We start from the raw sequence: 19,400 nt of genomic DNA, 5'->3' as shown, positions 1-19,400 counted from the left end.
CGGTGCCCACTTCTCCCAAACAGCACACGCCTTTTCTCCCCCTCAAGGACAGAGGCTGTGGCTGAAGTTCAGCGGCACTTGTGTGTGTGAGAGTGCCCTCACACACTGAATGGGGGATACAGGAATGGATGGATGATTCATTCACCCCTATTCATAAATTCAATGGATCTTTCACAACCATCCTCTCACGCCAAGGTGCTCTGCTGGGTGCTGGAAGGCAGTGAGTAAACATTGGTTGGCTGCCTCAGGGACTGTCCCGAGTAGCCTCCGAAGTATTCCAGGCTGTAGAGCATGGACCCTGGAGCCAGACTGCACTGGTTCTAATCCAAGCTCTGCTACCCACTGGCTGAGTGACCAGAGGCAAGTTACTGCACCTCTCTGTGCCTCTGTTTTTTATATCTGTAAAGTGGGCATAGCATCTTCCCAGGTGGTGCACTGGTTAAGAATCTGCCTGCCAACACAGCAAACGCAAACCGACACAGTTTTGATCCTTGAGTCGGGAAGATGCCCTGGGGTAGGAAATGGCTACCCACTCCAGTATTCTTGCCTGGAAAATTCCATGGACCGAGGACCCTGGTAGCCTACAGCCCATGGAGTTACAGAGAGTCGGCCACGACTGTGCACACACGAAGCAGGCATAATAATAGTACCCACCATATAAGGTCATTCAGAGGATTCCTTGAGTCACCTAGGTGTTTAGCACAGCACAAACAGGTGCTCAATATGTTAGCTATTCCTGTTTATTTTTGTTGTTTTTATTAGTATGTGTCTCTTTGGGACCTCCCAGCAGAGTGGCCCCCAACCCTGGTTTTCCCCCTCAGAATCCAGACCTCGAGAGCATAAGATGACCCTTCCAGGAGCCCCCCACGCCCTGCCCCCACAGCCTGGGGCCACACCTGGATCTCCAGCTGCTGCACCACCTGCATCTGCACACGGCACTGGGCCGTGCTCCGGTCGTCCAGGGCGTGCTCCGTGTTGAGGTGTCTTCCGGGGGGAGGAGGGGGCGGAGAAGAGAAAGTTGGCCCTGGTCGTCCTGCTGTCACCACCCTCCCCTCCCCTCCTCTAATCCCGCCCACGGCCTGGAGAGCAGACAGACCATGACATACAAAGAAGGGAACCAGACAAAAAAAACGGGCAAAAAAAAAAAACAAAACAGGGCCACGGAGGAAGCCGCCTTCTCGTCAGCCTCCTTTGATGTCTTTGCTAAAATCCCAGCTACAGAGAGATCTAATTGCAAATGAACTAATTAAGTAAACCTCTGACGAAGCGTGAAAACAATTTGTTTGACCCTGATGCTGCAAGGGTCTGGGAGACAGCGGAGTTAATCAGTCAGTGACAGAGCCTGGCACGGCTGTGGCAGCTGGCCGCCTGCTGCCAGCCGCCTGTCCGCCAGGCCCGGAAGCTGTCTCTAGGCCGTCACTCGCCGGGCTGGGCCTGGGGGAAGCTAGGGAGGGCGGTGGGAGAAGGTCTCTCCTCCCCCTCACACCCCCACCCTGCTGGGCTTCAGCTGCCCGGGGACTGGGGACGGGACAGGGCAGGGAGGCTGCTAGACCAGGAACACAGATTGTGGGGGGGGCAGGTAGGAGCGATGAGGAAATTGATGGTGCAGAGAAGGAACGAGTGCCCCCCTGGGGTGAGGACGCAGGACACTTGGGCAAGTTGGGTGGCAAGCTGGGGGACAAAGGAGAGGGGTGGTGACACCTACTTGATAAACTGGCCCAGGTCTTCACACAGGGTCTCACAGCCTGGCCACTTGCACTCTCCATGTCCGTACAGGGGGTGGGAGCCAGGCGTCTCCTCGTGGGAGGAGCTGTGAGGACAGGAGGGAGACGGGGGTCAGCGACCCTGAACACCCCCAGCAGCCTGGGTTCTGCACAGCCCCAGCTCCCCTACAGATGAGGTTTCAGTCCCTAATACAGATTCCCCAGAGGCCGAGCACAGTTTTGTGTACCCTGGGGAGAAGTAAACCCCCCAGCCCCCACTGTGCCGGCCCTCAGGGTCAAGGCCAGGCCCCGGGCAGGTCTGCAGTGCCTCCTCCTGGCCCGAGCTCCATACCTGTCTCTCCGAGGTGTGAGCACAGTGGGCTGTCCGTTGGGCAGGGTGTGGTGGGAGAGGGGGGGTGAGACTTTGGGGGGGGCGGCGAACGAGGTAGCGGTGGTGGCCGTGCCGGTGAGGTCCAGCCCCTCCTGCTTGACGCTGTCCTCGGCGGGCTGCCCGGGGGCACCCTCGCCCTTCCACAGCTGGGGCAGGTCCGTGGGGCACACAGCTGCTGTGGGGCGGAGAGGGGAGGCTGGTGGGGTCCCAGGAACACAGGCGGCCCCCTGCTGCAGCTGGCTCCTCGGAGCCCTTGGGGGCAAGCAAGGGCGGTGGGGCTGGGGCTGGGTGGGGGCTGGGCACTCACCTTGTGGGAGGGTCTGCAGGGGCCCCGAGGCTTGGCTGGGCTGCAGGCTGACCAGCCCCTGTCTCTGCAGGTTGAGCAGGTGCTGCTGCTGCAACTGTTGCATCTGCAGGAGCTGCTGCTGGAAGGCCAGCTGCTTGTTCCCCAGGGCCTGGTGGGGGGCCCGCGGGGGCGGGCAGAGAGGGGTCCCCTCAGCCTCCGGCGTGCCATCTGGCCCCCACCCCGCAGCCACCCCCTCCCAGGGCCTGTCGGCCCCTGGAGCTGTCGTGGCGGCGTCCGCTGCTGCAGCTTCCCTGCTCCCGGCCCAGCTTCCATAGGGCTGCATGCTGCCTCGCGGTAAACACGCCTGCACGCACGCACGCAGGCGCGCAAACACACACACACACACACAGCCAGACCCAGACACGCAGCACGACGCCCTCCCTGCTCCCGCCTCCCTCCTTCCGCGGCTTCAGCTCCCGCACCACAGCTGTGCTCGCCTTGGGGGGGCGGGGGGCTCTCATCACAATGATGGATGAGCCTGTCAGACTCGGGGGGCCACTCCCGCTTGGCGGGCACCCTTCCCACATGCCCGGGGTGCCCCCCTTCTGCTCTGAGGAGGGGGCCTTCTCCCCTCCAGCTCCTCTCCTCTCTTGCTTCCTAGATACAGAGAATCCAGGAGTCTGATGGGACTTGAACAGATCAGCATCGACAGGTCACCAGACGGGGGAACAGACACATCGCTGCTGCCCAGGTGCCCGCCGCCTGCCCGCACTTGCTCGTTCTGCTTTTGCTGGCTCTCTCTCCCCTGCCCTGGCCCCTGATCTCCCTACCCACCCCCCACCCCCCCACCTCTCTAGATTCAGTACTTCACACAAGCATTGGCGAGTCAGTCTGTCAGTAAGTCTTTTCTAAAGCCCCAGGAGCCAAGCAAGTCCTGGGTGCTTAGGAGGCAGGGATGGCTTGGCCCAGCCCCCTGGAGGTGGGAGATTGAGGAGGGTGACTTCTCAGTAAACCCACCCTAGAGACAATGCAGAGAATGTAACAAACACAACACCTCCGCCAGGGAGGCTGAGGCTGGGAGGGAATGACTGGGCGATAGCAAGGCAGCTTCTGGGAAGAGGCAACTCAGAACATGGCTGTGTGTGGGTGGCAGGGGGGGGCGGCGTGGGGCAGGGGCAGGGGGTGGGGGGGTGGTACAGGGCCTGGTGTGGAAGCTTAGGAGACACTGTGGCCCAGAGAGGGAGAGTGATGTGGGCTGTGGGGTCCCCTGGAGAGGCAGCACAGGATGCTATAGAACGTGACAGGAACTGGAACAGAGGTGAAGGGACTGAAAGATTCTCAGGACCAGGCCTGGAGGGCTGAGGTGCTGGGTCACTGAGATGAGGCGGCGGGAAGAGGGTAGGACCACTAGGCAGCCTGTCCTGAATGAGGACACTCACACATTGACACACGCGTGCTCAGATAACCCAGGGCTCGGCGCTTCTGCTCTCCTCATCCCACAACATGAGGCGAGGAGATGAGGACTGAATGGGGTTGAGGGGAGATGGAGGAATGTGCCTCCACCCCCCACCCCCTCCCCAACCTCTCCTGATTTTTCTGCTGTTCCCACAAAGCAATTCTTTCCCGACCACTCCGGCCAGGACGGGGTTGAAGTGGCAAGTGAAGGGCAGGCGTCCTTTGAAGGGCACGTCCCACCCTGCCCAAGCCCCTCACCTCTTTGGGTTGCTGCTTCCCGGCCTGCTGTTGGGTGAGGAGTTGTAGGTGGAGCTGCTCTTGCTGCTTCTTGTAATATTCCTGCAGCTGGGGGCGGACAGCAGGGCGGGAGGGGGTTAGCGCTGGCCGGACTGCTGACCCCAAGGCAGCACCAGCCTTCTTGTGACTGGGCTGCTGAGAGACAGATGGCCCAGCAGGGAGGGCTGCTCTGCCCTCCCCAGTCTGCGTGGAGAGAGGTTCCCTGAGAGCCAGGACTGAGAGGGGCGAGGGGAGCTTCCCCCACACTGTGCCCTCCCTCTCCATTAGTAGGTCAGGAAAAGGTGGGGGATGTTCTCTGTCCCTCCCTTGGGGTTTGGAGATACAGGTGGGGCCAGCAGGCTGTGAGGGTATAGGGGGTGAGGGGTCTGCTGTGGGAGAGGCCTGACCTCTGACCTCTCCCCAGCTGTCCTGGAGGAAGGCAGGTCAGTCTGGCCTGAGCAGTCTCTCTGGTTTCCGCCACTGCTGTGGCCCTTGGTGATGTTGGTAGTAAACAGGGTGGGAGTGGGGAGGCTGGAACACCCCGCCCTTCCCTCCCTGCCCTTCCCTCAGCCCCGGGGGCAGACTCACCTGCTGGATCATGAGCGCTTGCTGCTGCTGGAGCAAGGCCTGCAGCTGGGGGGGCGACAGGATCTGCTGCATCTGCTGGGGGGTGAGCATCTGGGGCGACATCATGGCCACCGACACGGGCACCTGCGGGATGGGCTGGGTCAGATCACTCACCTCCACCCCGGCCCCACGGAGGCCCCCACCCAGGGCCCCGCCCCCAGCAGGGCAGCGTGGCTGCGGAGTGAGCAGCCTTGGGTTCACATTCTGGCTCTGCCACCTGCTAGCCGTGCATCTCCAGACGAGTGACTCACCTCCTTCATTCTTGGTTTTCTTTCTTCTTAAAATAAAACAAACATTTTTTGGCCATAGAACCTGTGGGATCTTAGTTCCCCAACCAAGGACAGAACATGTGCCCCCGGCAGTGGAACTGCGGAGTCTTTTTCACTGAACCACCAGGGAAGTCCCTGTTCTTGGTTTTCTTGTCTCTGAAATGGAAGTAGCAACAGTGCCTGCCTCTTAAGGTCATCACGGGGGCTAAGAACCTAATACTTAGAACCTTAGAGCCTCCAGATGTGCTGTGCTTAGTCATTTGGTCGTGTCCGACTCTTCGAGACCTCATGGACTGTAACCTGCCAGGCTCCTCTGTCCATGGAGATTCTCCAGGCAAGAATACTGGAGTGGGTTGCCATGCCCCTCCTCCAGGGGATCTTCCCAACCCAGGGATCGAACCCAGGTCTCCTGCATTGCAGGTGAATTCTTTACCACCTGAGCCACCACCAGGGAAGCTCTTATATGCAGTTCTTGGTGTGGGAAGATTAGAACCTCGTGACACTGGTCAGTAGAGCCCATGCTTTGCAGGATTCCCACCAGCACCACCGAGTGATGGGGAGGGGCAGGATGTAGCCATTGCCAACTCCTACTGTGTTCTGACAACAGACCTACAAGGGAGGCCTGGCCAGGAGGCAGCCTGCAGCCACAGGAAGGCTTCAAAATGCCCACATGGTGCCAGCATCTGGACTTGGGCCCAGCTCACATCCATGTCATGTACTCCAGCCCACCTGCCTAGACGGCACATGCAGTGGCCTGGAGCTGATGCCCAGGGAGCACGGTAGTGCCACCCCGGGTGAGTGCATAGGTGGAAGCACCTAACGAGGTCCAAGTGGGGTGGAAATACCAGGCAGGGGCACAGGGAGGCAGGCCACTGCTCCTTGCTCTCACTGAACTTGCCATGTGACCTCTTGGCAAGTCACTGGCCGTCTCCAGAATCTACCATAAAACAGGGATCAGACTGTGAGAGATGCCTCCATCCTGCTGGAACATGCAGGGTTCTCAAAACAGGGCAGCTTTCTGTCCCCCGCCCTGGGTGAGGCCTCTCTAGGAAGTCCAGAGAATCCAGCCCTGGGCAGAAGGTTCAGGGAAAAGCAGTACCATTAATCTTTCTCCTAGTTCCCACCTCCCCCGAAATCCCCAAGCTGGGCGTTCATAGCCAGGGTAGTCCAAGCAGCAGCACTGTCTTGTCGCCCTGCTTTAGCAGGAGAGGTGTCCTGACCAGCCCATCAGTCACCCCTCATCAGTCTTCAAGGCCTACGTGGTCAAGACTCTGATCTCCTGCCTCACTCCCTAGCCCCAGCACAGCCCCAGCAGAGCTGGCACACCACAGGCACTCCTGTAAGTTTATGCTTCCCCGAGCTGAGTTACCTTCCCCTGCAGATCAACTTTGGGGCGGGGAGGGAGGGGTGCCACCAGCCCAGTCCAGGAGGAGCGTCCTGCAGAGACTTGTCCTGGTCAGGACAGGACAGGTTATGTCCCCAGGGGACTCCTGGGCCCTTTCACCTTTCCCCAGCCTCATGGGTACGGCAGAAGAGGAGGTGGTTCCACTCAGGATCCCGGGCAGGGGCCGGGCCCGGCCTGAAGCCACTGGTGAGGGTATCCCCAGGCAGAGGGGGGACGTGCAGGGCACTAAGGGATACCAGCAAGTCTCACCGCCCCCACCACATAGGCAGTGGCTGAGCCACAGCCCTGGGCTCCCCTCCTCTACCCTAGCCATCTCCGTGCAAACATCCCTGGAAGGGGCACCTTGCTTTTTAGCCACAGTCACACCGGGTGAATGAAGGCGCCCCAAGCACAGGGTTGAAATTCATGCCCAGGTCTGTGCGCTCCACAGTTCCCGCTGTGCCCAGGTCCCACACTGCCTGCCCCACCCGAGCAGCTCTTGAGAAGGGCTGGGAGAGTGAGCGGAAATGGAACCATCCAGGGAGCTGAAGGGGTCAGAGGTTGGAGATTCCAAAGCACAACGTCCCTCTTTATAGCTGTCACTGGGTAAGACGGGGAAAAGTCAGACTGCAGGGCTGTTCTGGTCCCCACCCCTGGAGGGGCCTGCTGTGGGGGGCAGACCACGGCACACACCCACCCTGACTTGCAGATCCAGCCTGTATCCTTCGTTGGGTGCCCCCAACAAGGTAGTGATGAGCTCAGAGTCATGGATTTCTGAGTCAGGTGACCCAGGTTCTTGTCCCTGACACCGACTGTCCTTTGAAATCCCTTAGGCTTCCCTTTCTGCATCTGCTAACTGGCAGGCCTGCCATCCCTGCTTCACAGGACTTCTCAAGAGGAAGTTGTTGGCAACTGATAATGTACCAGGCTAAGCCCTATATGTGCATCATCTCCCTGAATTTTCACAGCCACCTTGGGAAGACGGCACCGTCATGGTCATCATTTTATAGATGAGAAAACAGGCGTAGAGGGACAATGGGAAAAGGGGTAAGTGGAAGTTATTTGTGTGTCACGAAACTCTACACAAACGTAAAGACAATTGCTTTTGAAAAAACCCTCTGGATTTTCCATTTTCCCTCTGTCCCCCGACTCCTCCACAAGTGTGCCCCAGCACTTGGGCCCCAGGGGCATTACATGGTAAGGGTCACTTGAGACCAAAGTTCTGGCCCTCCCATGCTCGTGGCTGTGGGGACTGACCTAGAGCAGATGGCCAGGGCTCCGGCCAGGAACACTGAGCCCAGACACCCGGGAGGTCTTTCCAGGCACCAGGGCTGTGAGTCACTGCAAGTGGCCTGCAGGAAAGGATGCGGCATTTCCTTCCTTGGGGCTTTCCTACTTGGAGGCAGGGGAATGGAAGAGATGACCTTGGAAGGCCTCCCCAGCCTCTGCTGTTCCTGCCAACTGGCCGAGCAGCTGGCCGGAGAGGTGGCTGCAGCAATCTGGACGGATTACCTTGTGTGTACTCATCTCCAAGGTGGCCCAGCAGGGTCAAGAAAGGTCAGTGAAGTGGCTGCTGCCTGCCGATCTCCCAGACGGCCTGAACCCATCCCTCCCCTTCCCGCCCCCTGGGGGTTCTGAGAACTGAGCTGGAGCCCCCTTGGTGTCCCCAGTGACCCCCCTCACCAGGCTGGGATGTGTCAGGATGGGCACCGTCAGCGAGTCAGCTCGGCGAGGCCCGTGAGTCACCATCTGGAGGGCGGCCAGGGCAGCTAAATGCTTACAAAAGCCCTAGCAGTGTGAGCCCCGGGCAAAATGCCGCCAGCTGCCTCCAGCCCCTCCTTTAGCGACCCTGCTTAGGCTCGGAGCCCTCCAACCACCATGCATATAGTATGCTGGGCTGGGAGGAGCAGAGATGGCACCTGGCGTAGAAGCAGCTCCTTTGGAGGCTGAAATGGACACAAGTTGGTGCAAGAAACAAGGACCCAAACTCAACCTCTTTCAAATGGCTGAGTGGGGAAACTAGGCCAAGGTTGCAAATAACCCTTGAGAATAACCAGAAAGTAGTCCTCAGTCCTGGCTGGCGCTGCAGCAAGAAAGATCATGGTGAGACACCAAGAAGAACTTCAAGGAATGGCAAGGGGGCTGAGAAGATGAGACAGAGGCTGGCTTAACTAAGGGGCTGCCCCAACCACCCTCTGAACAAACTCCTAGCTACCTGTACTGCCTTTTGTGAGTGATTCTCTCTGCCTGGGGCCCAGGCCCAAACCAGACAATCTCCAGGCTGGAGCTGGAGACCTAACCCGGCTTTAGAAACTCTTGTGAAGCTGGCTTTCAGAGAGAGGGGCGGTGAACACAGCTGGGAGGTGAGCAGGCAGGCAATCCTGCCTTGAGTTTGGGACTACTGGGAAAGCGGCTGCCACTGAGCTGCCTGACCCACCTCATTCAAACTCCAGATTGACACAATGCACTCTCCCGGGTCCTCCCACCAGCCGTGAGATCACAGAAAAGCTGTTTTCAGGCCCTGGACCTCACTTGGGGTCAGAAGCCCCACTTCCTTGAAACCTGAACCTGAGCGTGGGGAGGAGAGGCAAGGAGAGTGTCCAGGGTTGGAGGAGGAGGATCATCGGCTGGGACTCCAGGCTCCTGGAGAAGTTCAGACATGGCCTTAAGAACCCCCATCTCCCAGAGCCCAGAGAACCATCAGGCCAGGCCTCTGTACCAGGGACTGTGGTTCACTACTGTGCTAAGCATGTGACAACATCACAATGTAGGCAGGAAAGTGTGTGTCCTGGAGCTAGTTGGTTGGGTTCAAATCCTGGCTTGGCCCCTTGTTAGCTGTGTGTTTTTGATCATGTTTCTTAACCTCTCTGGGCCTGAGTGGTTTCATCTGCAAAACGGAGCTAATAACAGCATCTATCTCATAGGATGGTGAAGATAAAATGGGATGCTATTTGCAAACCACCTAGTGTCTGCCCCATGGTAAGCACTGTGCAAATATTGTCAGTTTAGGAAATACTGAGTAAGTGTTTGTTAAGTGACCTCTCTCATTGTTGGCAGTGGGGATGGTTTCCTAAGGAGGATACCACAGCATCCCTTCTTTTCTCAAGTATTTCAGATCCTACCCCTCACACCCAGGCACAAAATCCTTCTTGATGCCTGACCTCGGTCCTTCCAACTACCATCCAGCTCCTTCCCCTTACTGGGTCAACAGACCTCTCTGGATTGGGGAACATTCCAACGGTTCCCCAGCTGACTCCTCCCTGACTTTAGAAGGTGGTATTGGCTGGACCAGGGGCTTCCCAGGTGGCACAGTGGTAAAGACTCCACTTGCCAATGCAGGAGCCACTGGAGACCTGGGTTCAGATCTCTGAGTTGGGAAGATCCCCTGGAGGAGGAAATGGCAACCCACTCCAGTATTCTTGCTTGGAAAATCCCTTGGACAGAGGAGCCTGGCGGGCTACAGTCCATGGGGTAGCAAAGAGTCGGACATGACTGAGCATGCAAGCTATTCTAAAAGCAGTAGGCTGGGCCTAGGGTAGAAAACTCAGAACAGACTCAGCACAGTAGCCTGAGGGCCACTTCAGACCCAAGGAGTATATGGGGGGCTGGGGAGTGAAAGTGTTAGTCATTTAGTTGTGTCCAACTCTTTGCAATCCCATGTATTAGAGCCCATGAGGCTCCTCTGTCCCTGGGATTCTCCAGGCAAGAATATTGGAGTGGGTAGCCATTCCCTTCTCCAGGGGATCTTCCTGACCCAGGGGTTGAACCCAGGTCTCTTGCATTGCAGGCAGATGTGGGGGTTGCATTCCCTAATTCAACCAGACCCAGTCTTGACAAGAGACATGAGAACCTTATACCTCATTCCCATTAGCTCTCCGGATTCTGTCCTCCCCTCCCTCACCCAGGCCACTACCCCTCTATGCCCGGCTCCTCCCCAAGAGCTGTCTCATTGGATTGGAGGCTTTTAGAAGAGGGCCACTGTCTGGCACCTTTAACTTCTTGACTGCACTTACGTAAAACAGATCTGCGTTCAGAGCCCTAGGACAAAACCCAGGCCTGAGTCCTTGTCCAGGCACCCAGTACCCCATCCCTGCCCTGCCCTTCTTGTCCCCCCTTCCTTCCCTCAGCCCCCCACCCCTCAAGGCTCCAGCTTTGCTCACCCTTCCTCCCTTAGATAAACTTCCTTTCAAAGCCCTGCTTAATCCTCTCCCCAATTCAGAGCGCTCCCCCCCTGCAAAGAGGGGTGGGGAGAGCGAGGAAGCTTGGCGGCTAGGCCGGGCGATGGGGAGGGGAGAGGGCTGCCTGCGGAGCTGTGACCCACCCCGACTCAGACTGCAATTCTCCCAAGTTCTTTGTGACACAAAAGGTAAACAGAAGGCCTGGCTTACCCCCGCCCCCCACCCCATCTCCCCTCCCCCAGCCGGCCCATCTGGCCGGCACACTGGGGGGAAGGGAGAGGGGGAAAAAAGGGCAGATTGTGCAAAGGAAAACAAAAGAGACAGAGAGACATCAAGAGACAGGAAACGTGGGGAGACAGAGGGTTGGTGGGTGCGAGATGAGGTAGGGGGAGGACCGGGCGCGGTGGCCTCAGCAAGTGAGAGAGCTGGGGAGAGGGACAGGCTGAGTGACCCAGAAGTGCCGGGGAGAGACCAGAGGCGGCGGGCAGAGAGGTGCAGACGAGGAGGGCTGAGTCAGACTCAGACTCTGAGCCGACTGGGCTTGCAGGGGAAGGCCTGCCGGTCAGGTGCAGATGGGAGGGCGGCGTTTCTCCACCCACCCGGCAGTGACTGTGGCTCCCGCTGGGAAGCTGCCCGCTCTCTGGCACTGGGGATGGGCCAGGGCACTTCTCCAGCGGGTCCTCCCCTCCCTCGGTGCCCGGTCCACCCTGACCAGCCCAGTCCAGCCGGTGTCCTCCTCACCTGCACAGCAGAGGCCGACTGCTTGCTGTCGTTGTTCCCTGGGGAGCTGAGGCCCGAGGCCTGCTGCAGCAGGAACTGCCGGGCCACCTGGAGAGCCTGCAAGACAGGGGCGCATCAGTGCTCCAGCGGCTGTAAGGGACATTTGGAGAGAATGAAGGGGAGGAGGTCAGGTTCATGTGGAAGGTCGTGGGAATGAGTGAGAGGGTCAGCGGGCTCCACCTGGGCTTGTGGATAAAGGTATGAGTCACTGAGAGAAGCTACCAGGCTTCGGGGATCAGAGCCTATAGGGACTCACTCTGGAAGCCCTACTGTTGGGACTCAATGGGGGCAGTGGTAAAGAATCCGCCTGAGTAGGAAATGGTAACCCACTCCAGTATTTTTCAGTATTGCCTGGAAAATTCCATGGACAGAAGGGCCTGGAGGGCAGTCCATGGGGTCCCAAAGAGTTGGACATGACTGAGCACATAGCACACATGCCTCAGTGGGGGAGCAAACGGAAGGGTGGGTGGTCAAACAATGACCCAAGAGAAAGTATTAACATTAACAACAGAAATTATTTGTCGAGCATCTACTACGTACCTGTCAGGCACTTTACAGGGACAATCTCATTTGATCCTCTCCTGGGAAGGGGTGAGGTAGGGATTATCAGACCCATTTTGCAGATAAGAAAACTGACTCTCCAGGAAGTTAAGTAACATGCCCAAGATCACATAACTCAGAAGCATCAGAGCTAGGATTTGAGGCCAAGAAGCCTGGCTCCCAGGCCATCTGTCTCACTAGATGGTCAGTCTGAGGGCTCATGGGAATAGCATTCACTTGAAGTCACAGCACACAGTTGGGTGAATGAGGGTAGGCTCTCAGGGTCTGAGCACTGATTGGCTTTACGAGTCCATGGGGGTCTGGGCCTGGGACATCATGGCACTTGGGGAATTGAACTAAATCCTGAAGGGAGTGTGAACTGTCAGTGAGGCCAAGGTGGCTCAGACTGGACTCTGAGGTGGTGGGATCATGACCATGATCATGGGATCATGGGAATGGGAAGTGCATCGAGTTTGCAGGAGGAGCATCTCTGGCCAGTCAGTGGGTAGGGGAGGTGGGCAGATGGGCAGTGGGAGGTTGGGTAGGAGAGGTCTGGTAGGAAGGGAAGGCCCAGGAAGTTCTCTGTAAGGTCTGCCAAGCCCTCCATCCCTGCCCTTCATGCACACCCCCTCCCACTCCAAGTCAGTAGGGGGTGCAGAGGTAGGGGGTACAGGACTAGTTTTGAATCCACATTCCAGAAGCAAAAAATCTGTCTGTCCCCAGGTTCCTCAAAGGCCTCCTCGGGGCCAGAATGGTCATGTCCAGGTCATGGACAGCAGGCTCTGGCATCAGGCAGACCTGAGTGTGAAGTCCAATTGTGCCAACACCCACCCCCACCGCCGTGGTGTGATCGTGGGCAAGTTATCCCCTCTCCTTGCATCTGGACCTCCTGCTCTGCAAACCTGGGCCACCACCCATCTCCGAAACACGCGGGGGACGGGGGTGTTAAAGGACCAGCGCTTGGCACACAGCTAGCGTTCTCAGGATCCGCTCCTTTCCCTTCTGAATTCCTCTGCCTTTCTCTGTCACCTCCTCCAGCCTCTCCCCAGCACACCTAATAAATGAATCCACCTGTGGCCCCCTCACACATCTGCCCACACAAGCCCTTGTCTACCCTCACGTGGACTTCCACTCCCATGCCCACCGCAAGCTGAGCACCACCAAGGTGGCTCTGGAAGAGAGGGCATGGATGCACCCCCCCACCCGCTGCAAACACTCAGGAAGCCCATGGAGTACCAAGGGTAAAGGCACCCCCTTCGCAGCCCTTTCACTGAACAGCTGAGCCTCCCGGAGGCTTAAATCTAGTTCACCTTAGGACAGTATCTAAACACACCCTGGTGTTATCTATGGAAACGTATCCCTGGGAAGAACTGGGGTCCAGATTAGCATGGCCCTCACCACCAGCGCTTCAGATCTGAGACCTCTCCCATGCCGTTCTTTCTGCAGACCTCAACCTGGAGAAGCGGCCCAGGGTTGCTTCTCTTCAAGACACACATCAGAAAGTAGAAACCTGACCTGAGTCAAGGGCTCCGAGTGGCTGTGGGAGGAGGTGTGGGGTGGGGAGAGGAAGGGAGGTGGCTGGGTTGTCCTCAGGAAGGGGCTCTGCTTCTGTGTGCCTCATTTTTAGGGACCCCCCCCAGGTCTAGTGACACAACCTAGACCGATGCTCTCTGTCCTCCAAATGTAGAGATGCGGCAGAAAGGTCAGGGGTCAGGAGCTGGCAGCCCAGGCGGCCCAGAGGGGATGCTGGTCAGGGTGGGGGGAGGGTGCACCCCAAATCTCTAGTAGGAACAGAGGAGCCACATGGGAAGGATTTCCAGGGGAAGTTGGTCGGGGGCGGCGCTGAGCAGTCTCCTGGTGGGGGGAGTGGCCTGGGGGGCTGAATTCACTCCCCACTCTCCTACTTTGTGGGCCCCTGGAGCATGAAATTACAAGACTTACAAGGAAAAAATGATAGGGCCTTACAATCTCATTCCTGTGAGACCTCGCTGTGGCAGGCCTTCATCACCGCACCCCCCGCCCGCACTCCCCCTACTCCCACCACTCTGAGCTTCGCTCCCGTCAGGCCAGGTGACGGGACCAGGTGAGACTCTGGGCCTGGCCAGCGTGTCACCTCCTCTGACCTCCCAGCCTTCCCCACACACTCCTTCTTCCGGTTTCCGGTGTGCCTGGGACTGTGCTAGGTGCTGGGGAAACAAGAGAAACAGAACATGGCCCTGTCCCAAGGCTGTGACGAGACGGCGGCGACTGAAGCGGCGGTGGGCGCCGGAGCCCAGAGGTGGTGGCAGCGCTGACTGGAGTCTGGAAGGACAGGCTCACCAGGACTGCACCAGGAGGGTGAAGGGAGAAGGGCCAAGGGTGTTCCCGCACGGCGACCCCCACCCCACAGACGACAGAAATGGCCAGCGAGTCTGGGAACCTTGAAACCACTTCCAGGGACAGAAAATCAAGTTGTGTTGGGGGTAAGTAGGCAGAGAGGCTGGGGAGGCTACGGGGGTCTGTTCCTCCAGGCACTTCATTCATTCATCCTTCACTCATTCATTCACTTTCATGGCCACTTGCCTCGTTACTGGCTTGGAGAAGACTGGGGGGTGACAGAGAAGATGGGGAGGCCACAGTGGGCAGCACATGCTCATTTCATGGACTTTGTTTACAGCCCAGCCCCAACACCCAACCCAATGAGGGACTTGGTTCCACCTACAGCTGCCCAGGGGTGGGTGACGAGTGGACAGGGGTTTGGGGCCCAAGCTCCCCTTCCCAGATGTCCCGGTCATATATGCTTAGTGCACTGTGATGCTGCTTCATCCTCACCCCCATCCGGACCCCCAGCCAGGCGTGGTGTTCCAGGAGGAAGAAGGACAGGCCAGGAGAGGCCCTTTGGCCCACGAAGTCCTCCCCCAGGGTGGTCACCCATGGGATCAGGTAGGTCTGAGACTTTCTAGAGCCCCATCCGACTCACAGTCACCACCCTGGCACTATAGGCATAAGTCTACCCTGCCTGCCTCAGCTAGGGCCTGATAGATCACTGTAGACTGCCCATCTCTGAGACACGTGGGAAATGACATCTCCCCCCAAACCTTGACAGATGCAGCCCCACTTTCTCCGCTGATGACGACCAGGTCCTGGCCTCCTTGAAAACAGAGACATTGTTAAATGGATCTGTGGGTTCCTGCCCCAGCCACCAGCACCCGGCAGACACCCTTGTGAAATGCACTTGAATCTAGGTTGAACAGGGAAGGCAGGCCCAGGCTGACACAGAGTTTAGGAGCCAGCATACAAACAGTGCCTGGCACTTTTCAAAGCACTTCTACATTTAGGTGAAGCTTCCCAACCTCGAGCTAGACAGGGCAGGTGTCACTGGCTTCAACTGACAGACAAGGAAATTGGGGCCCAAGGTCCCATAGCTAGGAAGTGGAGTTCAGACACCGCCGACTGCCCAGACCCCTCAACCCCACGGAGGAACCATCGTGATCTCATGCACAGTCTGGTGAGGCCTACTAATGTGCCTTCCTCCAAGTCTTGGGAGCTCGCAGCTGTCTAGGTGTGAAGGGGAGGTACAGCTGGATGAAATGGGGGGAAAGACCAAAAAAAGAATCTCCCCAGGAGGAGAGTAGGCTCAGTTTCCCCTCCCTGCAGGCCAGAGATACCCAGATACAGCTTTTGGTGGAAAGAGGCATTTAGGATCCCATCAGGGTCAGAAATTCCCTGGAGGTCCAATGGTTAAGACTCTGTGTTTCCACTGCAGGGGGCAAGGGTCTGATTCCTGGACTGGGAACTAAGGTCTCACAAGCCACGTGGCACAGCCAAAAAAAAAAAAAAAAAAAAAAATCCCAGCAGGGAGAAAGCATAGAGGGCTCAGGGAGCAATAGGAAAGTGGGAACCACTTGGCCTTTTCAAGCTTATTTTCCCTCTGCCTCCACCCCTCAGACTGAAAACCAAATGCCCAGCTCTGTGGTTGGGGAAGTGAGGTCTAGTTTTCCTCTCAAGGAGGCAGCACTGGTCCTTTCAGTGCCTGAACCCTGGTCAAAGGGATCTGGATCTAAATCCTGGCTCCACCATCTACTGAGTGACCTTGGCTAAGTCCTGCTCTGAGCCTCAGTTTCTTCCTCCGTGAATAGCCCTGTAGTCAGCTCAGAGGTTTGTTGTGAAGAATACATGAGACAGTGCACATGTGGCACCCAGCAGGTCCTGGACGGACGTTAACTCCTGTGATGGTGATTATTAATCTCTCACCTTCCCAGGCAGCTCCTGATCATTTGCCCACTGCCACCAGAAGGACTGTGAACCAACCCCTCTTCCATCTACACCCACCCCCACTCCCCCTCAAGCCTAAGAACTCAGTCTCGCTAATGAAGCCGAACTCTCCTCCCCCCACTGCCCGTTCAGAAGTCATTAGCAGAATCTCCACAATTAGGAACAAATGGTTTATAACGGATGGCACCCAGGGAGGGCGGTGCGGATGGAGGGGAATGAAGCTAGTGCTTGGAGGGCAACAGGGAACTGCTAGGAAAAGAAGAACAAGTCTTGGGGCAGAAGGATCTCTCATCTATGGGGTGAGACCACACCCTCATTTCTGTCTGGGAGAATTCAGGGAAGGACCAGTGACCTCTGTGTGGAGGTCAGGTGCAGAGCTGTTTACCAGTTCTTCAAGCTGGAGAATTCCAGGTCTGAGTTGGGGTCCCAGCCTTGCTGTGTGCATGTGCGTGTGCATGTGTGTGTGAGGACGTGGTGCTCATGAAGACAAGCTTGAAGGACTGAACTTTGAGAACAGAGGAGCAGAATCACAGACCTGGTGAGCTGGAGGGTTAGAGAGTTATCTAGCCTGGTGTTTTCCAAATTGCTGGCCTGGTCATGATCTAATGGTGGGTCATAGAGTATCAATTGAGAAGGCCAAAAAAAAGGAAAAAATACACACATGAAAATATCAGAGTTAATACATAAGCATAAGCATTGTTTCATGAAACTGTGCTGCTGCTCCAAACAAAAGTATTTCTTACGACAGATTCCAGCAAAAATATCTGCAAAACACTCCTGTAGTTCACTTTATCAACAAGGAAATGGAAATTCAGAGACAGGCAGTGAAGTGCCCAGAGTCACACAGCAGCTGAAGCAGAACCTGAATCCCCTGTGCCTGACACGGTCTCTGAACAGGGAAGAGAGGCCAGGAGGTGGGCAGGCAGGACGGAGGACCCCCAGGAATTAAAACTCTGGTTTAATTCCAATGGTGGTGAAGGGCAGCCAAAATAAACAAAACTGAAACTTTTGTTTGCATCTAGCTAATTTTGGCAAAATTGGGATCTCAACTGTCTGGATAGTTTCAACTGAGAGCTGGATAGATTTAGAGGAAGGGGCCCTAGAAGGGTGTTTAGGGGGCCAGCCCACCCCAAACCTGAAAAGCCCTCCCAGGAAGGCCCATCACCTGATCACCTGTCCCCCTGGAATACGTCTTTTGATTCCTTTATCCATAATTCAGGGAGTATTTATGAAGTCCTGCAGGGCACTCACACTGTTCTAGACACTGGGGACACGGTGTGTTTGCTTTAACCGGGCTCACATCCTAATAGAATGAGACAGACACTACAACACAGTGAAGTGAGCTGTGAGATGGTGGCCATGTCGTGCAGGACGGCGGGATGGTTACTTAGGTAGTACGGCCTCCGAGGACACATTGAGGATGAGGGGGCTACTCTTTCAGGCGAGGGATATACGACTAGAAGGAGCTGGTACAAGAGCCCAGAAGCAGGCGTAAGGCTGGAGCGTTATGAACCAAAAAGGCCAGTGTGGCCAAGCTTCTGAGGAAGTCTCAGGAATGAGCGGCAGCCAGATCACAGGGATGCTGGTTTTTTATTGCATTCTATATTCGAGGAAAAATTGCTGGAGAATTTTAAGCAAGAACAGATACAATCTCTGAGAGCAGATACCTAACCCACTGCTAGTAAACAGTAGGTATCTAATAAGTACTTGTTGACTGGTATAGGAAACCTCTGTCTACCCCTTGAAATACAAGTCCTCTGGGACCAGAGTGTGGAGGGAAGGGGGACAGGGAGAAGGGTCAGAAGTCAGGGGTCCCAACCACCAAGGGTGCTGACCTGGGGAGATCCAGGCTCTCCACCAGCCAGGCTTTGTCCTCCAGCAAAGAGACATAAAAATGAAATTACGCAGAGAAGGGGGGGCATGGAGGATGGGGGAGAGGAGACCATAAAACCCCCGAAGTGATTCTACACCTTTTTCCCTTGAAAAAAAAAAAAAAAAGCTTTTTGGGGAAGGCTGTAAATTTTTTTTACACCAACCTCGTAAAAATGACATCGGCACATTCTCAAATTAGAACCATTAAAATGAAAACCAGCAATGCACAGATACAGATGCCCACGTGGGTGGGAGACACACAGCCCAGTTTCAGGACCCCTTCCCTGACAAGTGTGTTGAGAACGCAACCCCTCCAAGGAAGACGATTAACAAAGGATCCCACCAGGGCCCAGAAGGGCAAGGCCCTCCCTAGAGGCCGGCCTTCCCCTCCATTCTTGCCCCAGCGGCATGGGTGCAGCCCCTCGGGGACAAACCTAGCTCCCCTGGAAGGTCCAATAGTGGCATCTGGAAGGAACTGAAGCACTGTGGGCTGGGGGTTGCGGGGTGATGGCGCTTCCCCTCCCAGACACGTCCCAGTAACTGGAGTTCTCTGGAAGCGGGTCTGCTCCCAGGTCTGGGTTCAGGGCCGCTGGTGAACCCAGCCACTGCCCTCAGGCCAGCCACCCCGCGGGGGCTCTAAGAGTGGGGTTTAGAGCGGGGGCTGTGCGGGGCATGCAGTTCCCTTCCCACTGACTCGCACTGGGGCTCCTGCAGGACACCTAGCTGACCCACAGAGAGGGGGTCCTGGGACGTGCCCACCTGGCTTCAGTCCTTCACCCTTAGAAGAGCAAACACTCACCTTCTTCCCCCTCAGTTCTCCCCACTGTCCCCAAACTCCTTATCAGCAAGGACAAGAACTCTGGTATAAAAGGGAGATGAAAGAGGTGGGGGGGGGGGGCGGTGGTGGTGGGAAGAGGGGGGTCTCAGAATTCCCCAGCAGAAGGGAAGCCTGGGGGTACAGTGGGCAGGCTCCTTCCTAGTCCCAAGCAAGCAGGGGCCTGGGGACACCCGTCCTCTACCTTTCTCTCCCCTCTTAGGGAAACTTCCTTTCCTGCTGGACTAGGAGGCAGACACGCAAAACAGGGGGGCCTTTGGCTTAGTCACCCAGGAGGAGTATGAGAAGGGGAGTTCAGCCCTCTCAGGACCCTGCCCGTTACCTTACTACCTGGCCCCACCTCCCACTTGCCCCCTGTTCCCAGGCAGGAGGGACGGAGGGAGTTTCTAACACTCCCTGCAGCTGTCAGCAAGTCTGGGACCTCCCCCGCGTGAACTTTCTAAGTCTCCCCTCCGAGGAGTGTGGGCCCTGGCTCTCCCTTCAGGGCCCCCAGCACCTCCTGGGAAAGGACTCATTCTACAGAAAGAGAAGGGGAGTCTGGAGGGTGTGG

At 56.9% G+C, this 19,400-nt stretch overlaps 1 protein-coding gene across 4 annotated transcripts in view; it reads right to left on the bottom strand.

Moving 5' to 3' along the window:
- Positions 1-19,400, bottom strand: part of FOXP4 (forkhead box P4) — a 50,658-nt gene that overhangs the window by 9,725 nt on the left and 21,533 nt on the right. For 2 of the 4 annotated variants that reach the window (XM_061146678.1, XM_061146680.1), the window contains exons 3-9: positions 11,311-11,406; positions 4,700-4,822; positions 4,094-4,180; positions 2,402-2,549; positions 2,056-2,269; positions 1,706-1,810; positions 897-984 (exon numbers count right to left, since the gene is read on the bottom strand). In XM_061146678.1, coding sequence (XP_061002661.1) covers positions 897-984; positions 1,706-1,810; positions 2,056-2,269; positions 2,402-2,549; positions 4,094-4,180; positions 4,700-4,822; positions 11,311-11,406 — 861 coding nt within the window. The remainder of the gene's footprint in view (positions 1-896; positions 985-1,705; positions 1,811-2,055; positions 2,270-2,401; positions 2,550-4,093; positions 4,181-4,699; positions 4,823-11,310; positions 11,407-19,400) is intronic. The other 2 variants (XM_061146679.1, XM_061146681.1) reach the window with 1 other exon arrangement.

The sequence above is a fragment of the Dama dama genome, chromosome 7 (genome assembly GCF_033118175.1).
Source record: "Dama dama isolate Ldn47 chromosome 7, ASM3311817v1, whole genome shotgun sequence".
In the NCBI taxonomy this organism is placed as follows: domain Eukaryota; kingdom Metazoa; phylum Chordata; class Mammalia; order Artiodactyla; family Cervidae; genus Dama; species Dama dama.
This window is presented reverse-complemented; position numbering and strand designations above follow the sequence as displayed.